The 20,787-nt window shown below is 41.1% G+C and overlaps 2 protein-coding genes across 4 annotated transcripts; one reads left to right on the top strand and one right to left on the bottom strand.

Moving 5' to 3' along the window:
* Positions 1–277: 277 nt before the first annotated feature.
* LOC128512453 (claudin-15-like) lies at positions 278–8,248 on the bottom strand. 3 transcript variants are annotated; one of them, XM_053485735.1, is made up of 5 exons: positions 7,770–8,248; positions 2,169–2,333; positions 1,066–1,147; positions 699–809; positions 278–620 (listed from the first exon to the last, which is right to left on the bottom strand). In XM_053485735.1, the coding sequence occupies exons 1-5, from the start codon at positions 7,984–7,986 to the stop codon at positions 536–538; spliced, it is 660 nt and encodes a 219-aa protein (XP_053341710.1). In that variant the 5' UTR covers positions 7,987–8,248; the 3' UTR covers positions 278–535. The 3 variants fall into 3 exon arrangements, with proteins under 3 accessions (XP_053341710.1, XP_053341711.1, XP_053341712.1); XM_053485736.1 differs by having other exon boundaries at positions 278–617; XM_053485737.1 differs by having other exon boundaries at positions 7,799–7,973.
* Positions 8,249–15,162: 6,914 nt separating this feature from the next.
* On the top strand, positions 15,163–20,594 carry LOC128512629 (zona pellucida sperm-binding protein 3-like). The gene is made up of 8 exons (XM_053485985.1): positions 15,163–15,523; positions 17,511–17,626; positions 17,760–17,845; positions 17,998–18,175; positions 18,919–19,012; positions 19,690–19,775; positions 20,293–20,404; positions 20,500–20,594. The coding sequence occupies exons 1-7, from the start codon at positions 15,164–15,166 to the stop codon at positions 20,378–20,380; spliced, it is 1,008 nt and encodes a 335-aa protein (XP_053341960.1). The 5' UTR covers position 15,163; the 3' UTR covers positions 20,381–20,404; positions 20,500–20,594.
* The last annotated feature ends 193 nt before the right edge of the window (positions 20,595–20,787 follow it).

Raw genomic sequence — 20,787 nt, 5'->3', positions numbered from 1 at the left:
GTTTTAGGGCCACTGCTATTTTTTCTTTACATGCTCCCTCTGGGCATAAGCAATTAGTTTTCACTGTTATGCTGATGACACACAGTTATATGTCTCAGCAAAGACACATGAGAAAAGCCAGTTTTATAAAGTTGTGCAAGGAGTCAAGCAAGTAGCATGTGTACGGACATATACAGGTAACAATCAGGGTAAGAAATGAGAGATGTAAGACTTTATTTACAAACCACAAAATAATTTAAAGAAAAACAAATAGAACAAAAAATAAAACTCAAGCTGCATCGCCATAGTGTCTCATTTAAATGCTTCTTTCATGGTGTATGTATGTGCATGTGTGTGTTTTCCAGGTGAACAGTAACCTCTTCCCCAAACTCCGTCCAAACTGTTCTTAGTCAGTCAGTCACATGGCCCACAGTTCACAGTGTTGTACAGGGCAGAGGCACAGCGGCTCTGTCCCAATTCACACAACTTTTCTCTTCAAAGAACTTCTCGGTGCAGTTCACAGTTGTAATGACAATGATGGTGATGATGATGGCCCTTAGATGTATGAGCTGAGTCTGTGCTGCATGGAGGGCTTGCGAGAGATTCGGGACAGAGCCGAGGGAGAGTGTGCTGTCACTCTGCTGGGAGAGTTACGAAAAGAGATAGTGAGGCAAGAGTGAGTGTGTGTGTGTGTATGTGTGTGTGTGAAGTAAGCTTACACTTTATCACTGTTGCTGTCCTTTCCGCACACACACAGTAAACAGCAGCCACCGATCAGCGCGAGCGTCGCTGAACACCAGCCGATATACAGCCCCTCTCCTAGCTCAAACCTGCAACACACACATATCATTGTATGTTGGTTTATACCATTCACATCATTTTGATTCATACACATTCTCCACATTTCCATAATTTTCTTTTGATTGTGTAAAGCTGCTTTGCGACAATGATCATTCTTAAAAGCGCTATACAAATAAAGTTGAATTGAATTGAATTGAATTGAATTGAATTGTCGCCATCATCATCACTGTCGTCTTTGTTGTCCTTGGCATTATCATCATCATACACACATACACACACACTCACTTGATTCCATCATAAAGCGGATTGTAGAACTCCTGTATAATGTTGGATGCGTACCACGACACGGCGATCATTGTACACACACCTGCAGAAACAGAACATTACATTACACACACACACACACACTATTGCAATAGAACAAAATAGTTGTAAAAAAACAAATTCTATTGAATTCAAAACAAAGTGATCAGATGCTTGATTCTGTGTGCATGGAGTTTGCACGTTCTCCCCGTGCTTGGTGGGTTTCCTCCGGGTACGCCGGTTTCCTCCCACAGTCCAAAGACATGTAGGTTAGGTTGATTGGCGTTCCATGTGTGAATGAGTGTGTGACTGAGTGTATGTGTGTGTGACCCCGTCTCGTGCCCTAAGTCTCCTGGTATAGGCCCCGCCCCCCGATCTGAGTGATCAGATGCTGATGTGATGCGATGTGTTTTCCAGCTTCATGGCAAGAAGAACACATTAGTAACATGAACAAGGCTTTAACACTGATGTGTGATGGTTCTGTGCTGCAGGTGGCGCTCTAACGCTACATAACCACATTGTGTAGTCTGCACTTCCCCTCTAGTACTCTTCATGTGCGCATTAGTTAAGGTGCATTCCATTCGGCCTGAAGTACCCTGCGCAGTATATGTTAAGTGTGATTCTGTGAATCGTGTAGGGAACGAGTGAACAACAGGTCTTCACTTCACTGGAGCTTGAAAAAGGATTTACATATTTATTATCATTATTGTCGAGGACGACATCATATTAAAAGTAAACAATAATTGAAAATTTTATTAACTCAAGAAATCCTTATTTTTTTTGTTTTATAATGTTTTCAGTTTCAATGGTTTGTTTTATAATAAAAAAATTTTTTCGATAAATAATGATGATTTAATGTACGTAGTGTGAAATTTTCACGACAGCAGCGAGAAGTATCCGCGGTGCTTATGTTACCATGGTAACGCACGCGGGAAGTGACGTCCGCGCTGGTGACTTCGCAGGGTGTTCCGAATAGTGGTGTTTTGTCGAGGGAAGTTCCCTTCACCCACATTCCCTGCAAACGGAGCAGAGAGTAGGGAGCACCCTGTGAAGGGTGCATATATGTATGTGTGTGTGTTCAGTACCCTCCAGGATGAAGAACACTCCTCCGAGGACGGCGAGTCGTCCCTTCACTAGGTAGTTCTCTCCCCCGATTTTGGAACACTCCATGCCGATCAGCGTGAAGATCAGACCAAACGTCCCCAACACGATGGAGGCGATTATGAGTGCGCGACACACCTGGATGTAACCTGAACACACACATGAGATTTATTAACGCACCTCAAACACACACACACACACACACTCTTCTCTGCATGCACTGCATGTTTTCGTTCTCATGTGGCTGATAAACACACAAATCTCACATCGTAAAAAAAGTGGTCTTTGTTCATGAGCGGTCTGTTTGTTAAACCTGATAACGTGATGTGATTTATTGCATCTCTGACCAAAGACACGTGAAAAATGCGCGTGATTAAAATGTCAGTGTGAATGCAACAGCCATGAAGATTATAAAGGAAGCATGCTAATGGACAGGAACAATCCGTAGTACCCTTAGGCTCGCTGAAAACATGCATACCACACACATATGTGAGAGATTCAGATGTTCTTAAGCATCTCCAGACATCAGACATCAGGGTCTGGGTTCCATTCCCACCAGGTGGTTTGTGTGCGTGCATGTTGGTGGGTCTCCTCCCACAGTCCAAAGACATGCGGATTAGGTTAATTGGCGTTCCCAAATTGCCTGTAATGTGTGTGTGTGTGTGCCAAGCGACGGATTGGCACCCTGTCAAGTCTCCTGGGATAGGCTCCGCCCCCACAACCCTGAATACAGGATAAGCGTTATAGATGCATGAATTAACAGTAACAGTAACCCTGAGCTCTCACACACTTTGCTGACTCAGCATGACAGAAGTTTCAGTGTCATAAAAGTCAGGGGACTTTGGTCTAAACAGCTTGATTAAATAAAATTGAAGATGTGGGTGACACAACAGCCTGCACCCACACACACTCTTACACACACTCACGTGCACGCTCACTCTCTTACACACACTCAAACCACACACACTATTCCCTGTCCACTGTATACAGTAGGTCACATAAACACCATCAGTCCACTGTGATCATGTCTAAAACCACTCACACACACACACACACACACACACACACACACACACACACACACACATGTATATCATTGTGTGAACATGTTTCCTGGACTTTCTCCTCACTTAATCCCTGAACACTACAGGAACTAAAGAGCAGTAAACAAGTGATGTCATCAAACAGGGCAGTAAGGTTTAAGGAGGTCTCACGCTCTCCTCTCTCTCTCTCTCTCTCTCTCTCTCACACACACACACACACACACACAAACACACACACACCCTATGATGAAACCCACCGCTTCACCCTGAGTGCTGTTCATCAAGCTATGTTCAATGCCACGCCCATTCTGCTTCTGAAGACACATAGTAGTAAATTTTGGCTCCACATTATCCTTATATGGTCAGTACTTCCTGTCCTTAAGTAAATGTCTGATTTATTGTGTTGTTCAATCTCCTGGATTTGTCCTTGCATAAGCCTTTACTGTGTTCCCGTGAAACCTGTAAATTAGTTCTAGCTCCATCGGAAGTCACCTGATCAGTAAACAGGGTCGAGTTGTGTGTGATTGAAGTGTCACATAGCCATAATACTCATAGCCCTGATCCTGGAGGAGTGTTAAAGTATCCTAAACACACAGCACCATGAGGAACAGGGAGCAATCCAGACAGATCATTAAAAATCATATCGATAACCTGAGATATGATAAAGATACATTATTGATAAAAGTCATGAGGGACAACACTGATAGAATTATTATATATTTTTACTTGTAAATAATTTTGCAGACCATATTGATGTTTCACAGTTTCACTATTGTACATTATTTAGTGTAGCTTCATGGCATGAAATACTGATTAAGGCCAATTCGTTAACACTACAAATTGTATAAAGATGTAATAGGGTGGTGTGTGTTTGGGAGTCCAGCTCCTATTAAGTGATTTCCGTGTTCCGATAATGATCATGGTTAATTCTCTACTAGTGAACAGGAAGTGTGTGTGTGTGTGTGTCAGTCACGGACAAGCCAAGTGCAGCCGCAGAGTCCCAAAAATTTTTAAACCTTCAGCAAAATGCTTTTAGATGATCATTCTCCATAAAGCAGGGTTTTATAACAGTGCTGTGGTTAATGTTCATTTTTCATATGGCCTGATGTTTCTGTGAGAGTCAGGAGTGGAGCAGGTAAAAGGTGACGACTGACTCCACTACAGTGTCTGTGTTTATTTATTGTGTTTACTAAATGTTCAGAGGTGATGAGTAGACCCCGCAGATGGGTCTGTCAGAGAACCAGTGAGTTCATCACATCTTCGTCATCTTCATCATCATCAGACATTAGACTGTGACTGGAATATTAGACTGTGACATTGGAATGTGATATGAGACTTATATTACTGTGAAATTTGACTGTAATATTACACTGACATTAGACTGTGATATTAGACTGTGACATTAGAATGTGATATGAGACTTATATTAGACTGTGAAATTCGACTGTGATATTACACTGTGACATTAGACTGTGATATTAGACTGTAACATTAGACAGTGATATTAAACTGTGATATTAGACTGTGACGTTAGACTGTGATATTAGATTGTGATATTACAATGTGATATTAGGCTGTGATGTTAGAATGTGGCATTAGACTGTGATATTAAACTGTTATATTAGACTGTGATATTAGACTGTGATATTACACTGTGACATTATAATGTGATATTAGACTGTAATGTTAGAATGTGACATAAGACTGTGATATTAGAATGTGATATTAGACTGTAATATTAGACTGTAATACACTGTGACATTACACTGTGACATTAGACTGTAATATTAAACTGTGATATTACATACTGACATTAGAATGTAATATTAGACTGTGATGACTGTGATATTAGACTGTGATGTTAGAATGTGACATTAGACTGTGATATTAGCCTGTGATATTGCATTGTGACATTAGAATGTGATATTAGACTGTGACATTACACTGTGATATTAGACTGTGATATTTTACTGTGGCATTAGACTGTGATATTATACTGTGGCATTAGACTGTGATATTAGAATGTGACATTAAGCTGTAATATTAGACTGTGATATTAGAATGTGACATTAAGCTGTGATATTAGAATGTAATATTGGACTGTGATGTTAGAATGTTATATTAGACTGTAATATCAGACTGTGACATTAGACTGTGACATCAGAATGTGACATTAGACTGTGATATTAGACTGTGATATCAGACTGTAATACACTGTGACATTACACTGTGACATTAGACTGTAATATTAGACTGTGATATTACATTGTGACATTGGAATTAATACTGGACTGTGATATTCGACTGTGATATTCGACTGTGATATTAGACTGTGACATTAAACTGTGACATTAGACTGTGATATTAGACTTTGATATTAGACTGTGACATTAGAATGTGATATTCGACTGTGATAATACACTGTGATATTACACTGTGATATTAGACTTTGGCATTAGACTGTGATATTAGACTGTAATATTAGACTGTGATATTAGACTGTGACATCAGAATGTGACTGTATTAGACTGTGACGTTCAAATGTGACATTACATTGTGACATTAGACTGTGACATTAGACTGTGATATAAGACTGTGATATTACATTGTGACATTAGAATGTGATATTAAACTGTAATATTAGACTGGGATATTAAACTGTGACATTAGAATGTGACTGTATTAGACTGTGACGTTCAAATGTGACATTAGACTGTGATATTACATTGTGACATTAGACTGTGACATTAGACTGTGATATAAGACTGTGATATTAGACTGTGACATTAGACTGTGACATTAGACTGTGATATTAGACTGTGACATTAGACTGTGATATTGGAATGTGATATTACACTGTGACATTAGACTGTGATATTGGAATGTGATATTGGATTGTGATATTCGATTGTGATGTTAGAATGTGACATTAGACTGTGATATTAGACTGTAATATTAGACAGTGACATTAGACTGTGACATTAGACTGTGATATTAGAATGTAATATTCGACTGTAATATTAGACTGTGACATTAGACTGTCATATTAGACTGTGATATTCAAGTAAGGTATTAGATCTAATCTATATTAATATCTTGACAATAAAATGATTAGCGTTGAGCAATTCATTATATCTTGAGGCCAGATAAAAATAATAATATTGGAGCAAAGTATTTTACACACACACACACACACATACACACACCCACATCTCTGGTTTTCAGTTGCAGATACAGCGTGATTTATATTGTATAATAAATATTTAAGTGGTTTAGTTTAGTTTTAATTGTTTAGTGTTTCAGATTTATAAAGCTCATTTGGCTTCATCCCAGGTTTCCTCCTATTCCTAAACAGCTCCAGGCTTTCATTAAAATCACATACACACACATACAATGCACACAGTTCTGCTGTCTGACCTTGTGCCCAACTTGTACTTTGATTAGACGGTGTGTGTGATTAACGTATGGAAGAAGTGTATTGTTATTGTCATGGTTTCCCCGGTGTGTGTTTCTGTTATTTGCTTATTGTAGACCTCTCTAATTTCCCAGAATACTCTGCACCTTACTGTCGCTCGTTCCTAATTGTACCTCGTTCACTCTTTGATCAGTTGTTTGATGTAAAACAGGTGTTTGAGTAGAGACGCAGCACTGGTTATCCTGCTGTGTGTCAGTCTCAGTATCATCCTACTGCCATCCTTACCACTGTTCACTTTAAACGATTAATAAAGTCTGCGCATTTGTCCTGCCTCAACCCTCATCACTCATGATTATAAAATTTATCTAACATTATTTAGTAAGTGTGTTATTATTTATAAAATTAAATTAGGCTTTTTTTTTTTGCCAAAAAGTTATTTTAAAATAAAAATGTGTTTTTGTGGAGAAGTGGGATAGAATAAATAAATAATAATGCATCAGATTTATTTATTGTCCCAGTTATAGATTTTTTTTTGCAAGTGTTTATTATTTTTGTTATCATTTAAATAATTAGCTGTTTTTATTTATGTAATCAGACAGACACCGCATACCACATCACACCTGCGGAGTGACTTCTGTACCTGCAGACTTCCTCTACACCCTTAGTCCCTACAGCCTGGTACTGAAGGTACATCCTCACCTGTCTCACTGTTCACTGATCTTTATTTATTTATTTAACTTTTCTCAAACATTCTGCAGTGTCTCCCTTAGTGTGTCTCTCTGTCCCTCAGAACATCCCTCTAGTTTGTCCCTCAGTCTCTTCCCCAGTGTGTCCCTCCAGTGTCTCCCTCAGTGTGTTCTTCTAGCGTGTCCCTCAGTGTCTCCCTTGAGTGTTGTCCCCTGACCTCCGGTTTTCAGGGTTTATTTGTTTAAAGCAGACCTGCTGCGTTTTCTCTCTTCTTCCTCTCATCAGGTTTAAAGCGGAAAAACTGAGAGCTGAGCAGTTCTGGGACTTAAACTCACAACCTCCCAGTCAAAACGAAGTTTTCTTATAAAATTTAGTATGATTATATAACAGATCTACACCCATCTTGTGTGTGTGTGTGTGTGTGTATGTGTGTGTTATACCTGGTAAGGCGAATAAGGATGGAAAATACCAGCAGCTGTAGGAGCCGGTTGAATCCTCAGCGCAGGACATCCACAGGTTCTCAAACAGATCAGAGGTGAGAATGACACTGCCGTCATCACTCGTCCTTTTCCAGGACCAGACCTGCAGCGACACGGCCGCGCTCACGCACCCAAAAAACCCTGCACACAGCCCACACACCTGCACCACAGCTTTCATCCTGACTTCTAACACACACACGCAGAGAAACTGAGGAAGAGGAACTGCTCCACATGTTTACATCAATGTGAGTGTGTGTGTATGGGGGTGTGGCTAGATATGGACAAACTACTGTTGCATTATCATCTCATTCCATAAACCATGAGCTGCAATTGCTTGCTACCCACACACACACACACACACCCTGCAGCACCGAAGTGTATGAATGAGTGATCAAGGTCTATGGCGGAGGGGTGAAAGAGTACATCATTCATATCACCATCACCTGTCAATAATTAACACACACAAACTGTATGCACACACATATAGACGCATACAAATTCATTCACACATACACATATTTATACAGTGTATACAGTGAAACCTCGGATTGCGAGTAACACAGTTTGCGAGTGTTCCGCAAGACGAGCAAAGATAATATATACATAACAAAGATAATAACAAAGATTTAATACATTTTGACTTGAAAAACGAGCAAGTCTTGATTTACAAGTGCAGAGTATCATGTATCACACATGCGCTTCTTGTTTTAAGGGGTATGTGTTTACTCCTCCTCTCGCCTTCACACACACACACACACACACACATACTTTCTCTCTCTACAAAGAAACACTGCTCTGTCGCAATTCTTTTAAAAGGTAAAGTGCTGGTTATTTTTTTTTTACTTTACAGTGGTGATTTCGTTAGTATGCACTCACGCAAGAGTTATTTACAATTGCTAATTTTTCAGATAAAACAGTCTTTCCGTTAGTTTGTGTGTGTGTGTGTGTGTGTGTGTGTGAAACTCAAATGAGAGAGGATAAAGGTAGACGAGAAGAGGGAGAGGGGAGGGGCTGATTCCTCCTCTCCTCTTACTTTAGCTTCACACATACACAAACACACACACATACACAGCGCCTGCATGCATAAACGGAAACACTTATCTGTCAGGATTTATTTTTACTTTTTTTTAAAGGTAGAGTGCAAGTTAATTTGTTTTATTTTTACTTTATATTTTGTATTTATTAGACATTTGTATAAATTTCTATTAATATTTTTATGTATTTATTTTTTTGGGCTGTGGAACAAATATTTTGAGTTTTCATTTTTTCTTATGGTAAAATTTGCTTTGATTTATGAGTGTTTTGAAATACAAGCCCGGTTTTATGTTCCGCAAAATTAGAGAAAGATGCGGAAACTTTTGTTTGCGCATGCGCAGGTGAGCGTACATAAGACGGATTCACTGGTAGGATGAATTTATAGAACACCGGCTGAAGGTTTTTTCCCCCCACTATGCCGCCTGACCTGATCAAACGGAGTCATGTGATTATTGTTGCTGTGTCTGATTGGTGAATCAGTCAAGTGGTAAATCTAAATGGTTAGAAAAGTAACGACTTGAGTGTAGCCGAATGTAGCGGAGTAAGATTAGCGTTTCTTCTTCACAAATCTACTCAAATAAAAGTTAAAAGTATGCAGTAAAACTACTCACATAAGTAAATCTTTTCCAAAAAGTTACTCAAGTAAATGTAATGGAATAAATGTAACTTCTTACCACCCACCTTTGATAATAATAATAATAATAATAGTAATAATAATAAACCCACCAACCACATGGAAATCAGGCAGATTTCCCCAGAGGTGGAAATCGAACGCTTGACCCTTGAGAAAGTGTGTGTGTGTCTGTGTGTCTGTGTGTGTCTGTGAAGGCAAAAGTAGGAAGGGTCTGTGTGTGTGTGTGTGTGTGTGTGTCTTTGTGTGTCTGTGAAGGCGAAAGTAGGAAGGGTTTGTGTGTGTGTGTGTGTGTGTGTGTGCGTGCGTGTGCCACGGTGTCCAATGACGCGCGCGCACACTGACACAAAGAGCAGCTGATACAGAGAGAGAAAATGGATCTTTAACCTCTCTAATGAGACTTGCTTTTGCTTTACATGTGTGCTGTACACACACGCATACAGACACAAAAAAAAAGTTTTTAAACCATGTTACTTACAATCCGAGGTTCCCCTGTATGTGTATATATATACTCTGTGTTTATGTGTATACTACGTGTATGTGTATGTATATGGTTGGGCAGTTCTCAACACTCTCTGCAGCGATTTCCGGGCTGACACAATGCAGTTCCCATATCAGACTGTGATACAGCGGGTCAGGATGCTCTTAATGGTGCAACAATAGAAGTTCACCAGGATGTCTAAAGAGAGATTGTTTTTTCTTCAGAGCCCTCAGGAAGAAGAGGCGCTGGTGAGCCTTCTTGACCAGAATAGAGCTGTTGGTGGTCCAGGAGAGATCCCCAGAGATGTGGACGCCCAGGAATTTGAAGCTGCTGACATGGTCCACCACCTCTCCATTGATGTAAATGTGTGTGTGTGTGTTTGTGTGTCACCTTTCTCCTTAGTCTTTTGGATGTTGAGCAGCAGGTTGTTGCCAGGGCACCAAACGGCTAGACGATCCACCTCCATTCTTTAAGCTGTTTTGTGATGAGTCCAATCACCCTGGCGTCATCTGCAAACTTGATAATTGTGTTGGAATCATGTATAGGCTTGCAGTCGTGGGTGAAGATAGACTAGAGAAAGGGACTCATCACACATTGTCCAAATACCTTGCCACTTCTTGCTGGAGATTGGAGTTGGAGAAATGTTCTTCAATTTTCAGCTTGTAGCAGTACTTGGCCATCTTAATGCCCTGCCTCGGATTGGCCCTGGCTGTGTGTATGTATATACTCTGTGTGTATGTATATACTCTGTGTGTGTGTGTGTGTGTGTGTGTGTGTGTGTGTATACTCTGTGTGTATGTATATACTCTGTGTGTGTGTGTGTGTGTGTGTGTGTGTGTGTGTATACTCTGTGTGTATGTATATACTCTGTGTGTATGTATATACTCTGTGTGTGTGTGTGTGTGTGTGTGTGTGTGTGTGTGTGTGTGTATATACTCTGTGTGTATGTATATACTCTGTGTGTGTGTGTGTGTGTGTGTGTGTGTGTGTATATATTCTGTGTATATGTATATACTCTGTGTGTGTGTGTGTGTGTGTGTGTGTATACTCTGTGTGTATGTATATACTCTGTGTGTGTGTGTGTGTGTGTGTGTGTGTATATACTCTGTGTGTATGTATATACTCTGTGTGTGTGTGTGTGTGTGTGTGTGTGTGTGTGTGTATATACTCTGTGTGTATGTATATACTCTGTGTGTGTGTGTGTGTGTGTGTGTGTGTGTGTGTATATACTCAGTGTATATGTATATACTCTGTGTGTGTGTGTGTGTGTGTGTGTGTGTATATACTCTGTGTGTATGTATATACTCTGTGTGTGTGTGTGTGTGTGTGTGTATACTCTGTGTGTATGTATATACTCTGTGTGTGTGTGTGTGTGTGTGTGTATATACTCTGTGTGTATGTATATACTCTGTGTGTGTGTGTGTGTGTGTGTGTATACTCTGTGTGTATGTATATACTCTGTGTGTGTGTGTGTGTGTGTGTGTGTATATACTCTGTGTGTATGTATATACTCTGTGTGTGTGTGTGTGTGTGTGTATATACTCTGTGTGTATGTATATACTCTGTGTGTGTGTGTGTGTATATACTCTGTGTGTATGTATATACTCTGTGTGTGTGTGTGTGTGTGTGTGTGTGTGTGTGTGTGTGTGTGTGTGTGTGTTTTTTGTGTGTGTGTGTATATACTCTGTGTGTATGTATATACTCTGTGTGTATATATATACTATGTGTGTATGTATATACTGTAATGAAAAAATCACATTTTAATCATGTATTCATTCGGATCTTTGTAGTAAGTGTGCCACATAGACTATAGAAGCTTTAAACCTGTCTGAAACATAGAAACACAAGGCCGAGAACAGAACAGAACCAAACTGATTGTAGTTGTCCCTGAATAAATGATAAAGTATGGACATCTGTTCTGGGTCAGATAAAGAGTCGTGAGTTTGAATGTGGGAACTTCATGTTCAGGGCGTGGATTATGTTAGCAGAGATGTTTGTGTATAAAATGGGACAGCAGAGAGAGAGAGATCACCGTTCTCCATGCTGCAACTGTTTACTGTATGAGTCTGGTCCTTCTGCAGAAGTTTAAAATAAAACCTTTGTTACTTTGCTCTTACCCAGTGTATGAATTACTTGTCTTTATAATGTTTTCAGAATTTCCACCACAATAATCTGTGTGTGTGTACAGTATAGTATACTCTGTGTGTATGTGTATGTGTATACTCTCAAGTCAATTCAATTCAATTCAGTTTTATTCGTATAGCGATTTTAACAATTGACATTGTCGCAAATCAGCTTTTCACAATCAAAAGAATTATTTAAGTTTGTATGAAATGTGAATGTGTATGAATCAAAATTATAAGACTGTCCCATGAACAAGCCGAGGACGACGGCAACAGTGGAAAGGAAAAACTCCCTGAGATGCCAAAAAAAAGGAACCTTGAGAGGAACCAGACTCAACAGGGAACCCATCCTCATCTGGGTGATAACAGATAGCAGGGATTGATCTGCACTCATACTGTGTGTTAGGAGGCTGGAAGTTCAGTATAACAGGAGATTTGGAGTTCATATGGAGTCCAGTTGGTTATTGGTGTCTCAGGTGTACTTTAGGAAACGTCCAAAAGAGACTCCCGCCTGAAGCCGCGCCCAGAGAGAGCTGGGAGAAGCCGGTCTTGGCTCATGTCAGCGGAAGAGGTCCTTGTCATGGGAGCGTGCAGGAGCTCTTCCTCCGAGTGCTTCAGGCTGCCACTCTGCCCGTTGCCACCTTTTTGCCAGTCTTGTGCCCGCATGCCAGCTTCCTGTTCTTTATTTCTATTATTTTTTTACAAAGTTTAAAAATTATTAAAATTAAATTATTTTTTTAACACTGAAGATCAGAAATATGAACTTCTCTACTCTGAACACTAGATGTTGATGTTTCTGCTGCTGGAGCTCTGTGGAGCATTTCTGTAGGCTCTGATCTGAGGGCAGGTTAGTTGGTGATTTCTGAGGCTGAGTCGGGTATTGCGGACCTGCACGTGGACACCTTCACTTTTTTCCTTTTCTTTTTCCCTTCTTCTCTCCTTTTACCCTTTCCCTTCCCCATTTTCCCCTTTTTTTCTGTAAGACCTCACCTCATGACTGTGTGTCAGTGGTGCAACCCACTTGTGGGTATGTGTTAACTCCGTGTGAATGTGTTAACTCCGTGTGAATGTGTTTACTCCGTGTGAATGTGTTTACTCCGTGTGAATGTGTTAACTCCGTGTGAATGTGTTTACTCCGTGTGAATGTGTTTACTCCGTGTGAATGTGTTTACCCCGTGGGTATGTGTTTACTCTATGTGAATGTGTTTACTCTGTGGGTATGTGTTTACTCACATAAGCAGTAGATGTGAGCACGCCACCCCTCTCTCATCCACTTCACACTGATTATAAAACACTACTACTGACCTATAAAATACTGAATGGTACTGAACCTTTGAATGGCTTTTCATCTCCTGATCGACCTGCTTCAGTCAGAAGGCTCAGGGTTTAGTCCTCACACACAGCTCTCTCAGCTATTTAACACACTTGCAGCGCATGTATACAGCACAGATCACACACACACACACACACATATATACATATCTCATGACCTTGTCCCAAATCTAACACCTGTCAATTTATCTTGCTCATCTGTAAACCAGTCTCTATCTCTGTCGTCCTCTCTTTGTGTCTGTCTGTCTTTCTCTCTCCTTAATTGCCTCTCTGTCTCTCTGTGTGATCTGTCCATCATGCAGCGATGGATTAGAGTGATACAGGATCATTAAAGGTTTAGAGGATTCCCTTTGTTATCTCATCATCAGTGTTTCCTGCTGTGTCTCATGTCATCATCTACAGTACATTATCTCTCACTCCCACACATTAGATTAGATAATTCACTGAGATTGCAACACACACACACACACACAGTCACTCCACATAAAAAAAAACTAAAGAAAATGCACAGGTATTACTTCTAAAATAGCCTCCTGTCCATTTTCTCAGAAGCGTCCCCTTTATTTTACCTGCCTGTCCCTGACCATAATTCACATTTCCCCAGGACTCAAAATGTTCTTTGTTTTACACTTGATTTTATATACAGTTATATTTTATACATCTATATGGCATAACAATTACACCAGCAATCCAAATTTGATTGTTTCAAACGCAGTTTACACAATATTGGCCAACTGCAGTGTTCTAGGACTGATGACATATTTTTGCAATCATTGTTATCTTTATTTGCCAATGTATCATCTTTTATACATCACTTATTTTTAGTCACTTTAATTATACGCTCTCTCTCTCTCTCGCACTTATCCAGCACTTATCGGGTCACGGGACACCTGAAGCCTATCCCAGGGCACTCAGGACATGAGCCGGGATGCCAATCCGTCACAGACTTTAATAATACATTGCTCTTATTCAACTATATAAAATTCTAATCGATATATGGATAGATAGACAAAGTCTTTTACTGATCCCAAAAGGAAATTTCAAACAATCAAAACCAAGGAATGCAAACATCCTCAATCGCCTACTGAGAAAAAGTTCAATAAAAGTCAACCATCAACTGAAAAATGTATCAATGCTTACAATTTCTGGGATTCTCAAGGGCCCTTATTGGAATATTATCATCTAATATTATCTGTCGACTTCAATCTAAACACGAATGCGTGTCTCTGGACCCCGCAGTGAGCACAACGGCCACAGCTACTGATCCAAGAAGAGCCTAACTGTAGCGGCTCTAACCTCCTGACATGTAGAGAGGATTTATGTCTGATGATTTTGTTCTGTTCTAGTGATGTGTGCATTGTTCACACTCTTAGTGACCATGAGGCAGATGTTAGATGTTTATGGCTCGCAAGTACAAAAATAATGCACCATGAACAATAAGTACACAACCTTCAGCTAGTGTACAGATTTAAAAAAAGGTTTTAAAGCTTAAATACAAATATTCTTATTAGTTTTAATAGAACAAATAGTATTGCATTTAATGAAACATATACAGGATTTAAAAAAAATCCTGATCAGATTATAAATTATTTATTTATTATTATTTATTGCACTGCCTTTTAGTTAGGTGGAATGACGTCATGGTTCATTAATTGGCGAAAGTAAGGGGGCGTGGTTATGCGATAATTGAGTGTAAGCATTAGAAATGGCCCCCTACGGGCGCGTGCTCGGTCTTTAACCCGGATTAAACACGATGAGGTGTGGTACACAGCAGCTCGCGCTCATCATGGTATTGACGCTCGTGACCGGAGGCGCGCGCGGGGTCCGCGTGGGGAAGGAGGGCGCGCGGGTCGGACCGGAGGGGAGGCGGTACAAAGCCGCCGGGTTCCTGTCCGATGTGCGCGCGCTGCCGCTGGGCGTCCGCGTGCACTGCACGGAGCACAGCATGGTGGTGAGAGCGCGCGCTGATCTCTACGGGACCGGGCGGCTCGTGCACGCGGGAGAGCTGCGGCTCGGACCGGAGACCTCGGCGGGGCACTGCGGGGCGACACGGCGCGTGGGAGGCGAGCACGTGATCACGGCGGGACTGCACGAGTGCGGAGCACAACTGCGGGTAACTACCGCACCGGGTGTGAGCTCACACACACACACTCGCACTCATACACACACACACACACACACACACACACACACACACGAGCACTGACTCACCATAGATTCAATTGAAATTCTATGTTCATTTATTCATTTATTATGTCAGGTGGGCGGGGCGTCTAGTCAGGGGACCCGTGTTACGCCCTAAAACGCCCCCCATTACGCAATCTCTATCTTCAAAGAGAAGCCGCCGCGCCTTTTTATTCAAACGCGTTAGTGAATGTTTTTCTTTCCCTGCGCTCGGTTTTGTAAACACACAGTTGCGTTCAGTTACATGATGGAACCAAATCCCTTAACAGCAGCAACAAGAACCATCATGATCACGGAGAAGAAGAGATTAATAATGACATTAACCTCAGCAGGGCTGTGTCTCTCCCACTCACTCACACACACACAGCACTGAAAAACGACAGGCTCCTCTAAGATTTATAGTGAAAGTTTTTTTATTAAAATTTTAAGCGTGTTTTGTTTTTGTTCTTTTGGTGAATACATTACTATCATTTCAATTAAAATCAGAAAAAAGGGAGGAAAAGCTTCCATTCTAAGCTATTTGTGATTTAGAGCCATGAGAGGGCTTTCCTCTTCCTAACACACTCGAATCACTTTCTGTCCAAGTTTAGGGGTTTAGTTTTTTGTTTGTTTAGTGTGTGTGTGTGTGTGTGTGTGTGTGTGTGTGTGTGTGTGCTGGTGCTGTTTTCCAGTCATCTATCTATTTCAGTGTTGCTGAATTAAACGTCCCTGATCAGTGTGTATAACTGTCAGTAACACCTCATTTAAAAAAAAGGAAAGAAAAATGTTTTTTTGTTGTATTTTTTAAACGACCATAGTGATTTGGGATACTGTATATGGCAATTGAAAAAGAATGCATTTTAGTACAACCCAAATCCATTAAAGAACCATACATGTGTACTACTGAGCATTAACATGTCTTATGGAGAAGAAGATATGATAACTAGTTGCCTATAAGTATTTTAATGGTGCAAAAAGTCAAACTTCAGTGGCATTTTGGTGACTTCTGAGGCTGAGTCAGGTATTTTTAAAAACAGCTGATTTTTTTTTTTTTTACTCTTTTTTTTTTTTTTTTTTTTTAAATATAATTCTGTCCACACGACCTACATGTTAAATATACATTTAAAAAATATTAGGTGCTGTTAGGCAGTTAATTCTGTACTAAAATATACTTGTATATTCATAGACTGTTAGAGTAACATTATATGTACAAGTAAAGTTAACATATAATCACACAAACATGAACAAAGCATTCTGTACTCACTGCAAGATTGTACACTAACTGCAAGACCCCACTAGTAGCAGCATGGATTCATGCGAATTATGCATGGATGTTCCGCAAATTAGAGATAGATGCTAAAACTTTTGTTTGCGCATCTGCAGTGAGCGTATGTAGGACGGATTCACAGGTAGGCATGCGTGCATCATCAGAGACGGTTTTATCAGTGATTAACAGTTTTGCGGCGGCACTTGAAGATACTGTACATGCGTTTCCAGCAGTTTTCCATCTGACCTGCGCTCTATGTTGGAATGACGTACCGTGGTTTCTCTTCACTTTATTTATTTAACTCCAGACGGTATTTCATAATTTGTATAACATACTGATGTCATCAATGTTGAAAATAAAAGTTTATTAGGCCCAAAATTTGGACTTGTACTGTTTAAATAAAATAAAAGTGAAAGAGAAACAAAAAAAAGTAATCAAAGCTTATTAATCCCATAAACACTGCTGCAAGTATAAGAAATGTAGCTTCGTCAATTAATAAAAAAAAAAAAAAAATTTTAATGACTTTGTCCGAGATGGTGTCGGCACTCCACCAGGGTGAGGTCACAAACACTTCCAGGTTGAACATGCTCCGACAGCAGATTTATATCATGGTCATGTGACTGCTCAAAATGTGGCTCTGGGATCATTTATGTATTTGTTTTTCTTTCAGGTTGAAGGTGACCGTTTGGTTTATTCTAACACTCTGTTCCACATTCCAACCCCAAACCCCTTTGGTATCGTCAGGTCTCCGGGCGTGGCAGTCCCCCTCGAGTGCCACTACAAGAGGTTAGGCTGGGGTCTGTTTCGCCACGGCTGTTACGCTCACTAGTGTATTCACACTCATTTAAGAACCCTTTGTTATATGTCTGCTAGTGTGTGTGCTATGATAATAATGTGTGTGTTGTGTTGCTATGAACAGGACTCACTTCGTCAGTAGTAATATCCCGTCGAACCCTGTGAGCCCCGCCCTACCCTCGCCTATGCCCATGCCTCAGTCCAAGAACGGTATGTTTCACTTCCTGTTTCATTACACTTTTGTTTTTGTTGTTTTTTTGTTTTTTCCTCCTACCCCTGAAGCACATGTTTCAGCTATCTGTACCTGTTGTGTGTGGGTTTGTTAACCATAGTGCACTGCTGCCTTCTGTGCTGTGTTGTAGATGATTGGATGTTTGAGAGATGGCTGGACATGACCGATTCTGATAAAGCCGTGACCATGGTGGCGTCTGTGCTCAGCGCTCCTCACAGTGCCTTTAAACTCTTCCTGGACCACTGTGTGGTCACGCTGGGACCCGACACTGCAGTCACGCCCACCTGTGACCTCATCAATGACCACAGGTCGGAGCTAACCACTCACTTAACATTTACACAAAAACAGGAGCACATCATCACAAGCAAAGTGTAGTGGTCATTAGAGCTCCCCCTTCTGGAAAAAATGGCTACGTTTAAAAGTTTCATATTTACACCTCCGAGTGGCACAGTGGTAAAGTGCTCGCTCTATCCCCCGGAGATCGCTGGTTCAATTCCTAGGTAATGATTGGATGTCTGAAGGATGGCTGGAACTGACCGATTCTGATAAAGCTGTGAGCATGGTGGCGTCTGTGCTTAGCGCTCCTCTGTAACCTCTCGCAGCCGGAGGTCTAGAGAGAGCTGATTGGCCGAGCTCTCTCAGAGGGGAGGGATGAGAGGTACTTTGTGCCTCCACATTAATCACGGCTCTACAGCCAATCATGGGCGTCTGTGAGCTCGCGCACGCGGAAGGAGCGGATAGCGTTGTCCTCTGAGTGTGTTACACCACCCCTAACAGTGTGTGAGCAAGTATTTTGAAAACATGCGGTCTGCTGCCGTCACGCCGTTCGGAGGAAACACGCGATAGTCTTCGGCCCTCCCGACTGGTAGTAGTAGCCTTAATGTGGGAGCCCCCTAGTGACAGGGAGGAATTGAACACGAATAAATTAGGAGAAAAAAACGGCGAGAGAAAAAAAAAATATTAATAATAATAATATTTATAGCCAATGCATTTTTGTAAACCTACTTTGTCACAATGTTGTGTTTACTGTAAACTCTCCTCTGTGCTGTAGGTGTTCTGGTGTTTCCAGAGCAGATGGTCATGTGCTGACGGTGAAACTCAACTCGGTGCATCACTTCAGAGACAATCGACCCCCCGGCAGCGCTGTGAGGATGTTACTGTTCCTACTTGGGTTACTACACTAGTGGCACAATCCACACAGTGTGTCTGAGAGTACAACGGAGTGGTCAGTGTTTAGATGTTACTGTCAGGTTTCTTGTGGTTGTCACTGTTACAGCAGTGTGTTGAAGGCTGTCTGGTTACAACACGCATGGTTTGCTACACAACATGAATGTGAGGTTGAGTTTGTGTGACTGAGGTTGTGTGATTGCCATGTTGTGGTGGTTATGTGATTTTGAGCTTGTGTAACTGAGCCTGAGGTTAAAAGCTTGTGGTGTGATTTTGAGGTTGTGTGATGGTAATAACCTTGTGTAATGTTAAGCTTGGGGTTGTGCGAGGTTGAGTGATTGAGGTTTAAAAGTTGTCATTTTGGGGTTAAACTTGTTCGGCTGTGAGGTTAATGTCGAGTTTGTGTTGGGTGTTTGTGAGGTTGTGTGTGTGAGGTTGCATCAATGTGAGTTTGGATGCTGGTGAGGTTTATTGTATGATTTGAGGTTGTCATTTTGAGGTTGAGTGAGGGAGTGTGGTTGTGTGGTGATTGTAGAGTTGTGTTGCATGGTCATGGGTTTGTGTTACGAGGTTGTGTTGCAAGGTCATGAGGTTGTTGTAGTGTTGTGTTGCATATCCCTAAAGCTGCTGATTTAATTGGTTTTTCTTCCTGCAGATGTTTCTCAGGTGCTGGATGAAGACAGCAGAAGCGGTTCAGAAGCAGGAATCTGTAAATAAAGGCTGTAGCTACCTGGGCAACAGGTGAACGCCACCTCACCACATCACACTGCCGTTCCTTTCTCATTAGTCTAAATTAATTTAAACTGACTTTCTGTCCAGTGTGAACTGGACACGGTTCACTAGAACTCTCAGAACTGTTCTAAGGAGATGCCGATAAAGAACTAACGGAGTGTTGCAGTGACAGAGAAAACGCCTGTGTAATCAGAGCTTGTGCTGCTCTGAGAAGCTCATCCTCTGGAAATCCTCATAATTCCGGATGGGACTCAGCTCTGTTACATACATACTCGGTACCCTGACTGTAGATGTTTAACTTTACACCTAAGTCGTAAAGCTCCCTGAAGGATTAGAGGTCCGAGTCTGAGCGCTTTTATTTACTGTAGAGTGACACCTAGTGTTCAGGCCAGGAACTTAACAAGCAGCCTAACATTAAGCACAGCAGGACTGCTTTGGCATTACGCTTTACATAAACTTTTTGCTCATTAAAGAGGTTTTAACAACTGTGTTTAACACGATACCCAATTTCTGATTGTGTCTTTAGCTGGTGCAGTGTTGATGGGAAGCACAAGGCGTGTGAGTGCTGTGACCGGGAGCAAGATGTTCTGATCCAGCGATGGATGACTACATGAGGCTCGTGAGCATTACATTATCAGGTCTTTTACACACACACACACACCGTATGTGAACATTGTTAATGGTTTGATGGTGTAATTTTATGTTGTGGTTAATTATTTGTTTGTCCTGTCAGACTCTTGGCCCCATCGTCCTGCTGAACTGAGCTCTGTACTGCACACCAATAAACCCTCATTCAAACAAATCAGTCAAATTTATTACACGCACACACACACACACACACACAGAGTGACTACAGAGTATGTTTCCTTTGTAGAGCATCGTCCTGGAGAACATTTGTAACGGCGTCTCCTGAGCTGAAGTGTGTGAACTGGGGCGAGGAGTTCTCCAGGACCGGGGATAAGGCTCATCCAGGTTTCTGATGAGGCTGTTTAAACAGTTCAGTGTTCACAGTGGAGTCTGA

Source organism: Clarias gariepinus, chromosome 24, assembly GCF_024256425.1.
Source record: "Clarias gariepinus isolate MV-2021 ecotype Netherlands chromosome 24, CGAR_prim_01v2, whole genome shotgun sequence".
Classification (NCBI taxonomy): Eukaryota; Metazoa; Chordata; class Actinopteri; order Siluriformes; family Clariidae; genus Clarias; species Clarias gariepinus.
This window is presented reverse-complemented; position numbering and strand designations above follow the sequence as displayed.